The 13433-nt window shown below is 30.3% G+C and overlaps 1 protein-coding gene across 1 annotated transcript in view; it reads left to right on the plus strand.

Moving 5' to 3' along the window:
* The window catches only part of Ltn1 (E3 ubiquitin-protein ligase listerin), a 101720-nt gene that overhangs the window by 73711 nt on the left and 14576 nt on the right, over window positions 1–13433 (plus strand). The window contains exons 20-23 of the mRNA XM_075359820.1: window positions 246–441; window positions 3807–3938; window positions 4794–4934; window positions 11480–11610. Coding sequence (XP_075215935.1) covers window positions 246–441; window positions 3807–3938; window positions 4794–4934; window positions 11480–11610 — 600 coding nt within the window. The remainder of the gene's footprint in view (window positions 1–245; window positions 442–3806; window positions 3939–4793; window positions 4935–11479; window positions 11611–13433) is intronic.

A 13433-nucleotide genomic window follows, 5' to 3' on the forward strand; every position in this document is an offset into this window, starting at 1 on the left:
TCATTTTTAAGATGGAGGCTGACTATTTTGAAACCTATATCCTTCAGATCACTCAAGGTTTTGGGTCCTGTACTGACCAAACTGTTGCGCTGAAAAATTACAATTTACACTGATAGTTTTTATAAATTGATCTCTAATTTTTATTTATCATTATTGTTCTCACAATCAAGAATTTAATGGACACAGGGGTCCATGCGGGATTACTTTTTTTACATATAATGTTGTTGTTTTTATTCATTATATAGATGGCAGTCAAGATGAAATGTTTCAACCAGTCCTGCTTATTATACTGGATGAATTAGCTGAGGTTATTGCTAATTTTATTGATGTAAGCTTGTTTGTTGATAAAAGTAATATATCACACTGGCTTGAAATTTGTTCTCATCACATTCAATCGTCAGTCTCTGATGTCCAGTCTACTGCATATACTCTTCTTATGAAGTATGTTATTTTGAAATAGAAATAATAGTAATAGATAAGGAATAATTTTAAGTTTGTGTATAAACTATATATATTTTATACATGTTTTTAATCTTATCTTGGGAAAGGTAGGGTTGATTTATTTACTAATTTTTTATTTACATAATCATACAGTGTAATTTTAAACCGTTTACACCAGATCATTTAGATATATTTTGTTCTTGTTTATGGGTTTAGATTTTTATGAAGGTTGCTTATTACATCATACAATGCCTCATTTTTAATTTATGTTTTTGGTTTCTGGTCTACCAAAGTTTGTATTCTTTAAAATTATACTACATTTATAAGAGAAGTATTTTTTTTTAGAATTTGTGTGTATACATTGAATTGATTTGTAATAAGTTCATCAATAGAAATATATAAAAGATACTACAAAGTGAAAATTTAGTCAGTGAAATTACTTACTTGTTTAATGTTGAATATAAAAATTTATTAATTGTTAGGACAGACTTTTATTTAGTCAACTGAAGTAAGTAGATTAATTAAGTAACTAGAAAAATAATTAGTAAATCAAAAGCTAGGTAATCACTAACAGAATAACATTCTTATATTTATTTTTTTATCCATTTATCTAGTTGTTTTTTTATAAAGACTGGAGCTAGCTGTGCAGGGTAATAATAGAAGTGTTGAAAAACTGAGACTAATACATTAATTGAAGAATATTCAACTAAAGCATTGTCCTTCATATTGCCAAAGTAAAAAATGTCAGTTTTTTCAGGTAGCATTTTTTTAATATTCTTCCAATAATCTTAGTCATGGTTATATGAACTGATAAGATATAACTATCCATATTAAATATACCTTCCAGAGGCAATTTGAAGAAAGATGGGGTTTGTATTCTACAGTATACTCCCATCATGTAATGATGGACAAGAATTTTCTTTAGAGAAGTCTGAGCTTATTCTTTTCTCTAGTAGTTTCCCAATATCTGGAGAAAAATCAGTTTATGTGTATTCAAGCTGACCAATGGAAAATCATTGATGAGTAATATGCTGCTGCCTCCCTGGACTGATATTCTGATCTAAAGAATTATGGATGGAAAATAAAACATACTGCGGACTGGGTTTTCTCATTTTGAAGTCCTTGGATCATTCCTTTCTCCATCTCCACCCATTTCTTCCCATTAATTATTCCTGATTTCTTGTTGCCTGTTTTGGTTTGCAGGTTGATTAGATACTGAAATCAGGCATAGAATTAACTATGTTTTAAGTTGTTGTATCCTTATATTTATGTTATAAATTTATTATAAAAAATGTTGTATGAAATGTGATTAAAACGAATCCAACCTTGGCTCATAAGAACAAAAATAAAACATATTTAGTTCAGTGACGTGTCTTCTTCAAAGTAGGCCCCTTTTGATGCAACACACTTATCCCAGTGATTTTTCTATTGTTGGAGCATCTTTGTCATTTTGAATGAGCACCATAAGGCCTTTTGTTGCATTTGATCTCTTCTCTGTCTTGAAATGTTTTTCTGTTAAGCAAAATTTTAAGCTTAGGAAAGAGCCAAAAATCACTGGGAGCTTGCTGTATTTGTTTGATCCTATGCCTTTGTCAAGAATCTCTGAATAAGTTGTGATGCATGGCTTAGATCACTGCTATGAATTTTCCAATCTCCATTATCATGTGAGTCTCATCATTATCATTTATAATCTCCATTTATCATGTGGTCTCTTGCACTGAACAGTTTTTCTAGGCTGACAAAGAACATTTATGTAGTACTCTTTACCAAAAGTTTCCTCTTAAGGAGCATACTTTTGATGAACCATGCCTTGATAATAAAATAAAGACTGTCAGCATTACCTTCATATTGCTTCATGATTTACTGGCTTTCTTTTGCCACAGATAACTTAAGTTTTCTAATGGGATGACTGTGCTTGTCTCAGGGACGTAGCCATATTCCAATTATTCATATCCAGCTAATTTTTTTTTTTCATAAAATCAAGATCACTATTAGCACATTCCAGCATATCTTGCACAACTTAGAGTAGTTTTTTCCGTCTGTTCATTACAGAAGAGTATTAGAAAAAATGTTACTGCTGCATACCACATCCCAATCTCTTCCATTAAAATTGATAACAATGAACCAAATGAAATTCCTTGTTCATTTTCAAACTTTCTAATTGTTATTTAATTATCATTCATCATATCTGTCAAACTTGCTCAATTATTTTGGGAGTTTTGCTGGTAGAAGGTCTGCCAGAGTGTTCATCACTTTCAGCAGACGTTCAGCCATCTTGGAAACAGCAGTATTACTCTTTAAATCTGTATAACACCCATAGCTTGATCACCAAAAGCTCTTTGAATCTTCCTTATTGGTTTCTACTTGTGTGTCACCAAGCCCCTGACAATTTTAATACCAGTTCTCTGCTCACCCTGTTAAGTCATTTTGAATGACAATGAAAACACATCCAACAATACTCACCCCTTTATTTTGATGGCTGCTAAGCAATAACTGGCTGCAATGGCAGCAAGACTGAATCATACACAACCAGTATCAGTCAATGTCACACTTTACACAAAGGTTCATCTCCCACACTACAACTGGTTACCACAATAAAAAATTGGTAATTTTTTATCATATCTCATATATTTATCAAAATTAATGAAAACTATAAAAAGGCAAGTCTACAGCCCACCACAAAAATGTTAAAAGGTTTATGTTTCATTACACAAGATTTTGTTAAATGTTGTAGTCAATTGTAACTAAATAACATTCATGAATGTAGCATACTAACAACAAAAACTTTTACAATGAAAAACTTGAAAATCCTGAACATATTTAGCTGTTGCTTGAGTGTGATTTTTTAACACAGCTCTAACCTCAATGTTTTTGTTTTTTATCTCTAAAACAGAAATACAATTTTAGATAAATATTTATAAACAAAGATTAAACAAAAATATTACAATACAAAATAAAAATTAAAATTAATATTTTTTCATTTTGATTTTTTTTTTTTTGACAAAAAATTTAACTAACAAGTTTATAATGAATTATATTGTTTACTATAAACAGTAAGTTGTTTACATTAACATTTATTCTGCACTTATTTAATTTTAACAAAATGTAGAAAAATAACAAGTATAATAAATGTTAATGTAAACAACATGTTGTTTATAATACACAATACAATTTATTATACAGTTGTTAGTTCAGTTTTCTTTATTAGATTGTAGCGCTTTATTCAAAATAAAAATGTGAGCATGTGCAGAAAACAAACTGACGCACCATACTTGATTGAAATGATTTTGAAATTAGTTTGTTTTTGAAGTACAAAAATTATTATTTTAACCTGTTTTTTAACAGATAGTATTACTTTTTTTCAGAATGACTCCAAGTTTAGTTGCTTTAGATTCAGAGTGTGAGGAAAGTAAACAAGTTGATTTGTCATTCAAACATATTGAGGAAACATTAAAAAATATGCAATCAATTGTGGATACAATGCTTTCTGACTTTAAGTGAGTAATGTTACTAATCAGCTCTTTACAATGAAGCATGCCTTAAGGCCACAATATAGTTATTTCTGTAGTCATGTTCTATAATGGATCATTTTGTACTTAGTGTTAGAAAAAATTTGCCATATCCTATGACCTAAAGGACAATTATAACTCTATTTCTTTGATGTAATGTAGTTTTTTTTATGTATCAATCTTGTTTGTTGAGTTCTTATTTAATTATTTACAAATTACCTTAAAATTTACTTAAAATTTTACCTTAAAATTTGTTTGATGTAATGGCTGGTCTATTTTATAAATGGTTTTAAGTTATTTACAGCATGAGTTTTACACTGTATTAAAGATAAAAAACACATTGATTTTTTTATGGTGTGCAACATTTTATTATTGTTAAAAAAATAGAAAAATCCCTGTTGTAATATTTTACTATGTTGCACTCTATTAGTGAATGTGTTAAAATGATTATCTCAATAAAAAAAATATGGTTGACATTGCTGATAAGACCCTATTTGGTCTAAACCTTAAGTCTTGTTAACTCTTTATCAAATCATCAGAGTTTGAGACAGGTCTACTGCAATCGATTTCTACTAGAAACTACTGCAATTCAGACAGAACTCTTTAATGATATAAATAATCAGTTTCACTCTGAAGCATGAATGAATGAATGGAGTTTCTAAATTGTTTTTTTAAAACATGAGTTGTCAGTTCTCAACAGAAAGTCATAATTGTCCTTATATCCAATTTCAACTAAACAATAATTTAGAATGTTAATCATAATAGTTAATTTTTTCTGTCGACTGCTATTTCATAGTGAAATGTTTTTTTTGCAATGATGATTTACAATTTAATCTTTTCCAGATTGGGTGATACATGTATTGTAGAGCCATTTACAGATTGTTATATTTATACTAGAGGTTACTTATTTTTATGGTTGGTCATTCTGGAAATATGTAACAAGGTTGATTCACAGATTCGGTTTATGTACTCTGCATGGATAAAGTAAGTTGATTAATTGTGTTTTGATGTATAATAATGAAATAATTTAAAATAATGTTAAGCAGAATAAATTCTAAAATTTAATTTTAATTGTTATTACCTTCTGTTTTTAGTTTATTATAAACTTACAACATACAACATAAAAGAACCAATTCACACTTACAGTTTTACATTTTGAAAATTTTGATGTCAATTTTATTGTATACTGTTTTTTGAATCTGAAACCTATACTCCTACATCTAGATTGTGTTACCAATCTTTATTTACATATTTTACCCTTTTCTCAAATTGAATGTCAAACCTTTTTTTTACCATATTGAAAAACCTTGAACTCTCAATAATAACTTACCTGCCTTATTCTTTTTCAGTATTGATTATATCCTCCCAAACATTTTTCTCTTTTCCAATTCATGTGCAATTTCTAATGAAAATCTGGTTCTGATTTATTTTGATAATCTACGTTACTAGTGAATAACGTAATAGTTTATTATTCACTTAATACTGAAATAAAAATATCTGATTTAGACACCAAATACCTTTATTGTACACATTAAATTACATATAATTTTTTTTTTTAATGAAAAGTTCATAAAATTTTATTTCATTAATAACTTCTGATATTATTTCATATATTTTTTTTTATTATTGAATTACGAGGATCGATCCAAAAATTAGGTTCCCAAAGAGCTCCAGCCGCACGGGAAGGTGCAAGGCGAAATCCGGCAACACCGCTGTGCGCGGCTGTTCCTCCACTCTCGATTCCGCCTGGCTGCGCTTCGCTGTGCTGCTCAGTCTTGGCTCAGCAGCCATCTGAGATGGAGGTTCCACTTGTTGATCCCACCAAGTGAGATTCATTCTGTAATCCCTTTGGTGTGCTTTTTGCACACCAAAGGGACTCCACCCGTGGATATTCATCGTCAGTTGACAGAGGTGTATGGTGACAAGTGTATGTCCATTCAACACGTCCAAAAGTGGTACAGGGAGTTTAGTGTTGGTCGGAAGGAAGTCCGTGATGAAGAATGAAGTGGAAGTTTCGGAGGCGGTTATTGAGATGGTCCAACACGAAGTGCTTCAAACAGGAGGATCACCATCCATGAACTTGTTGCTCGGATTCCTGGGAGTTCTTATGGTACAGTGGAAAGAGCTTTGACTGAAAAATTGGGATATCACAAGTGTTGTGCTCGATGGGTACTGTGGCTATTGATATCAGAACACAAGGAGAAATGCCTTGACTGTGCTCGCCAGTTTCAAGAAGATAAGGAAGGATTGTTGGACTCCATTGTTATGGGAGACGAAACGTGAGTGTTTCGTTTCACTCCTGAAACGAAACAAAAATTCAAACAGTGGCTTCACTCAGGGTCACCAATCTCAGTTTTTTGGGATTGTAAGGGGCTATTGCAGATCGATTTTATGGAACCTGGGACAACAATCTACTCGGACAGTTATTGTGGAACACTAAAAAAACTCAGGTGAGCTATCCAGAACTGCCGGCGAGGACGACTGACAGGCTGTGTAATGCTGCTTCATGACAATGCCCAACCTCGTTTCCCATCAAACCCAGGAACTTTTCACACTTGGGTGGACTATCATGCCCCACCCACCTTACAGTTGGACCTTGCACCTAGTGATTATCACTTGTTCCCCAAGTTAAAGGAACACGAGTGGCCAACACTTCTGGAGCAACGATGAAGTCAAAGAAGAGGTGAAATGCTTTCTCAACGGGTTGGCGGCGGAGTTCTATGACATTGGGATACAGAAATTGGAGCACCGTGTACAAAAATGCATAGAAAAAGATGGCGATTATCTAGAAAAATAGAGCAAAGTTTCTTCTTTCCAACAATGTAAATTTCTATGCGAATAAACAATGCTGTCAATTTGTAAAATTGATGAGAACCTTATTTCTGGATCTACCCTCGTATTATTCATCGTAAAAGTTTTTTTTACACTGAGAGGTTAATAATTACTAATAAATCAATATATTTTAATTAAAAAAAAAAAAAAATTTAAAAAAGAGGCTGATTTGTACTGATGTTCCTTCACCTTCTAAGATCTTAAATATTTCATTAATTAAAAGTTTATTTGGCTATAACTCTGGAACCAATGAAAATAAGTACCACTTATGATATATCATTATTACTGCAGTGAAGAAAAAGTCCAAAATCCAAATTGTTTTTTTAATTTTGGGCTTTTTTAGACACTTTGGTTGTCGATTGCAATCAACAGGGGATGAGCAGAACTAGATCGTTACAACAGTCCTAAATCCAAAATTTCAACATCCTGTGACTAATTGTTTTTGAGTTATGTGAGATACATACGTATGTATGTTCAGATAGCACACTGAAACTAGTCAAAATGGATATTTCCATTGAAATCTGAAAATTGACAATTTTTGCTCTTACAATACTTGCTTGTACTTGTACAAGGAAGTGAAAAAAGACAATAGAAAAGTATTATAGAACCATTAATCATCACTACTTGCTAACAGCAGATTATGTAGCAATATCGAAATTACTAACTATATTAATGACTTGTGGCCTGTGGTGAGAACAAAACCTATGTAACCATGTGTTGTCATACATGTAAAGGGTTCTTTCTAGCTTAGTACGTTAATTTAATTCAACTGATCAAATTCATTTAAGTTTCTTTGTAACTTACATGTACAGAGCTGATAGTGAGGATTTCCCTTCTTCTTACACCTCTTTGAATTATAAATACCATTATAAGTTGAATAAATATCTAGTCACATTAAAAATGCTTTGTATATCCAAAAGTTTAAAACAGTAAAATAATTTCATCATCAACAAAAAAAAAAATAATTTGGAACTGAGATATAAGTAAGTGAATTAGAATGTATTTTTTATGCTGAATCTTAAAATGAAATCAGTTTTTCTTTATCACCCTCAGATTTTTATTTATGACCCTTTAAACTATTGAGAAACTTGTTAATAGAATAAAATATAATAAATAATAATAATTACAATTAAAACTCCTACCTTTATTTTGCAGACATTTATGTTTATCTTAATTTCTTTTTTCTTATTTTCCTATTGTGTTCACTGAAGTCTTCTCTTTTTATCATCCAGCAGTAGTTCTTATTATAGATACATCCCATCTGCCTTAATAATGTAGATTCCATCTACAATATATCTTGGTGGAACCTTTCTCCTTGTTCATCGCTGATATCACCAAAGTGTAAAGGGAAAAAGTTCAAACGAGAATGTAAAAAATGAATTTTCAATGACTACAGTATAGATTTTTGTAGTTCACTATGAGTTCATTTATAAATTGATCATTGTTTTCAGCTTTTTTGTTTCCAAGAAAACCAGTAACATCTTTGAATGACTTCCATGCTCTAGTTCTTTAGGATTCAGTTGCTGTCAAATATATTTTCACAAACTAATTTTCTTATTTGTGGCCTGATGAATATTTCTTCTTTCAATTTAGCTTGGTCTTCACAAAAACCTCAGCTAAATAATTAAAGTCATCTCCATCTTTATCTAATGCTTTTACAAAATTCTTCATCATTCCTAGTTTTATGTGTAGAAATGGTAAAATAATACATTCTGTTTTGACAAGGGGAATATTGACAAAATTTTCCTTTCCTGGGGTAAACTGATTTTATTTTGCCCAGTCTTTAACTGCACAATGTTTACATAGCCCAACTATCCCACAAACACAAGAAGTACATATATTTTGTGAAGTCACTCTGGAGAACAAAAAGCTAGCTTTCAGGTCAGCAATGATTCGCCATGAGTGTTGATCATAATTATAAAATTTTTGACATAATTTCATATGTTTCTTTTATTCCTACAGCATGTGTTACTGGTATAGATGAAAACTTATTTGAGTTATGCAATAACACTGCCTTTAAGTTTCATTTTTTAGAGCCTATAAATAAACGCCAATAACATATAACATATTCAATGTCCAGTTTAGACACTAGCCCCCTAACATCATGGGAAGAACAAATTAAGTATTTCACTAAATTTACGTTTCAATTTCTATGTATTGAAATTTTAGTATCCTTATTAATAAATTCCATTCTTTAAAACATGAACCTAGGAGTTCTGCATGCTGTTTTGACAAATGCAAGCCACAAATTAGGTTGTTCAGTTCTGCTTGTGTGATGAGATGAGGTTCAGTATTTGATCCTTCTGGAATGTAATTAATATCTGTTGAAGTTGAGGATTCATCAGTTGAGCCTTCTGGGTAATCAGAAATTTCTTTCCAAGAAGTTGGAGCAATCGGAATCTGTAAATCAACACCATGTAGTACTGGTCTCATAGGTGAACGAGCATTTAGGTATATAAATTCAAAATGTTTTAATGAATGAAAGTAAACTGAAATATTACAGAAATACTTACTTAATTATAAAAAAAATTAAGTTTTAATTTATAAATACTTAATTACTTAAATTCACATAGAATTTTTTCACTGTGGAGTGCAGTAAAACAGCATAAAACAAACACATGCAAACAAATCTTGATGTTCAATAAAATAATACCAAAAGTTGTTCTATCATAAAAATCTTTCACTAAATTTATGGGATCACTTATGAAACAATCTTAATAATATGTGTATGATAAAACCAGTACCACAACTAAAGAACACAGCAAGTCATACCAAGAGCTGAACTCATACTGAAGAAAATTACTCATTACTTAACTCTCTGACATGTCATTTATACATGCATCACAATATGTATAAATCAGATGTGAATAAGCAAGCATATAGATGTACTAATTTATTTATATTGTTTGTTCCACAGATGATGGAACAAATAAATTTAAGGGGTTGTAACTTAAGAATGTTACATGGTGGGTTATTATGGAATACATATTCAGATTCAGCATATAAATTACTATATAGAACACCCTACTCCCTTTTCAGACCAAATTTTATATTGACCAATGTTAATTAAATATGATATCTTAACCGAACATTTTTAATTACTCGCCAACGGAGATATTCAGTGACATACGATTGACAGCATTGTGTTGCACAAAATCTCCTCTGTAATCACACATTCTTGGATTATTGATATTTCGTTAGTAGCAATTAACATGTTAGTAGCAATTTTTGTAATGTGCTATTTTCAGGAGCAACCATACAACATAAAATTTTGCATGAAACTGAGGAAAACTTTCGTAGAATGTTTCAGCTTTTGAAACATTTTTACATAGATGATGCTCTGAGTCATACACAGTGTTGTTGCAAATGGTTTTCATGATTTAAAAGTGGCCGTTAGTCAATTGAAAAAACTCCGACAGGGAAGCCTTCAACTTAACTGATGACACCAGTGTTCAGAAAATCAATGATCTGCTATGTGCAAATCAAATCACCAATTGACTGTCAAAGAACTTGCAGAAGAGGTTAGCATCTCAATTGAATCATGCTGTGACATTTTGATTGGAATATTGAACACGTATCGAGTGCAGCAAAGTTTGTTTCTCGTTTGACGACTCAACAGCAGAAAGAACATCGATTGGACATTTGTCAGCAACTTCTTGAACAAGCCGATGACAATAAAACATTCTTGCAAAGGATTGTAACAGGAGATAAAAGCTGGATTTATGCTGCAACATCGAAACAAAAGTTCAGTCGTCAAAAAATCGCACAGTACAAAAATCGCTACAAACACTTAAACATGTTGCACTCAAATAACAGTAACACGTAAACTAAAAGAGATATCAACAATCCAAGAACCTGTGGTTACAGAAGATGTTATATGGAACACATTGCTGCCAACTGGAAGTCACTAAATATCTCTGTTGGCGTGTAATTAAAAATGTTCGGTTATCTTCTGAACAGACCTCATATATTAATTTCTGTTGTATCTTTAGGTTTAGTTTGTATATATATTGCTACTGCCAGGCCAGAAAGTAGAGTGCCAATTTATTTTTATTGGTTATATTAAGAATGTAATAATTGTACCAGAATGTCTCTGAGCAAGTAAACCAAGTTGCCTTTTTATAACTAATGATATTTTTGTTAATTTATAGGATTAAGATACGTTAACTGTTGTCTGTTTAACTTGGCATCTAAACATTGTATTAATTAATGTAATTTTATTTTAATAAGTGTACTTTTATTAGGTATTTTCAGAGTAGTATTCTATTTAAATTAGAAAATAATCAACCAATTCTGTCAAATCTATTCAAACCAAAATTTTGCTAGATTTTTAAAATAAATTTTGTGGTGTTCGTTGTATCCTGTTGCATTAAGGTGGTGCAGTTGTTATCACTTTGAAGCAAAATAATTTCTACAATATAGATAAAGAAACAAACTCATAATAAATTTTGTTACTGAAGTTTTCAAATGAAATGATTTACAAAAATATAGATATGATTGTAATATGTTCTGAACGGTTTTAAAATCTGAAAATAACACAATTTTTAATAAGCTGCAGGAATTTGTTGTTCTACCTACAAAAGCAAAAATAAAAATTAGAATGGAAAAGTTGAAATTATAATTTACAACTTTAAAACATAAATTAATATTTCTGTTTTATTTGTGTAGGGTATTGATTTTGTTTTCTTTTATTGCAGAGAGAATATGTTTTTAGGATCTCTAATGAAATGTTTGTTTTGCTTAATGCCCGAAGAAGCTGTACATGGTCATGAAGGAAACATTAAGTATGTTCAAGAATTATTTTCTAATCCTCCTAAGATGTCAGAAGGTACTAAAACAGCCTTATATATTTTTTGTTAGTAAAAGTAATATTTGTATAATCTTAAGTAATATTTGTGTTTTTTGTATTTTTACTCTTTTTATTATATTCTTTTTATATTTATGTTCCCCACCTAGCATAACTAAGGCACCGTCATTAATGACAATCAATGAAATCCAGTTGCAGTTTATCTGATTCTTTGGAGCATAGTGTTGTATAAAATCACAAAAAAATTGTGTATAAAGCTCATGGTTATTTTATAAAATTTATATAGATAGTGTACGGATTAAAGTAATATAGTACCTGTAAAAAAGAAAAAAATATGTCTACAGACCCCAGCAATTCAAATTTATATTTAATATAAATTTAAAATATCAATCTTTGTAAGCAACAAATTTTAAAAATTACAGGGCATATCTGTAATGTTTAAATAATAATTGGTAATAATATTGAAAACACAGTACACATAAAATAATCTTAATGTTTTCAAATTTCTTATAAAAAGCACATTCATTTTACAAAATCCCTCCTAAAACAAAAAGACTTAAAAAAAGAGTACAGAAATACATTATGATGACCAATGTTAAAAAAAGTTCACATAAATGGTACTGTTAAAAATTAGTACTATTTTATTTCAACTGCTGGATTAATTTACATTAAAAACTTATTAAAATTCAATTTCTATACGTACTGCAAACTTACAGGTACGGTATATTAAAGTACAGCAAACAATGTTACATTTATTGAATATGAGTTTGTTGGGTTTCCATGTTATTTATTACAAATAGCATTAATAAAAAAAAATTTTCCTATGAAAGATCTATCTAAAATGAAAAAAATTGCTTCCATATGAATCCAACAAAAAGCAATAAAGTATAAATTAAATATCTATTATATACCCTAGTTAACAGATTATAAAATAACTAGCATTTTTATTTGCTTACTTGTGTAATTTTAAGTTGTAGAATGTCAGCTTAAGTAATTAACTATAAATAATTGAGTAATAATTATTCGGACTTTAACTTGCTCATAAATAATTACTTATTTCCTTGCCTAATTTTATTCATCCTAGTCTTTGTCTTATAATTACATTTTTGTTTCCACTACTCTAAAACATTCTAACAAAAACCTCAATAATTATAAAACTGTTACCTTTTTAATACAGCGTATTCTGTTAAAAGTACCAAACATTTCTTTTAAGTAATTATTAACAGTACTACAAAGTTTACAGGTTGAAATTTCAGTTTTATCTGAATTGTAGAAGTCAAAACATAAATTATATACTACATGTTTTTTTCTCTTTTAATCCAGTTGCCAGTTTGTTCATTATCTGCACTTCACCATATCAGTGAAAGTTATTTCTTGACCCAAGCATGTTTAAAAAAAAAATTTTCAAAATGGTAATTTACAATTTTTAAATATTTCAAATTTAGGTTTTATTTGTTTTTGTCTTCACTCATTTGACTGGTTTGATGCTGCTCTCCAGGATTCTCTATCTAGTGCTAGTCGTTTCATTTTAGTACACCTTCTACATCCTACATCCCTAACAATTTGTTTTACGTATTCCAAATGTTGCTTGCCTACACAATTCTTTCCTTCTACCTATCCCACCAATATTAAAGCGACTATTCCAGGATGCCTTAATATGTGGCCTATAAATCTGTCTCTTCTTGATTTAACCATATTTTCCAAATGCTTCTTTCTTCATCGATTTGCCGCAGCACTTCTTCATTTGTCAATCATATCCACCCATATGATTTTTAACATTCTCCTATAGCACCACATTTCAAAAGCTTCTAATCTTTTCTTCTCACGCACTCCAATCAACCAAG

Source organism: Lycorma delicatula, chromosome 3, assembly GCF_047948215.1.
Source record: "Lycorma delicatula isolate Av1 chromosome 3, ASM4794821v1, whole genome shotgun sequence".
Lineage (NCBI taxonomy): Eukaryota > Metazoa > Arthropoda > Insecta > Hemiptera > Fulgoridae > Lycorma > Lycorma delicatula.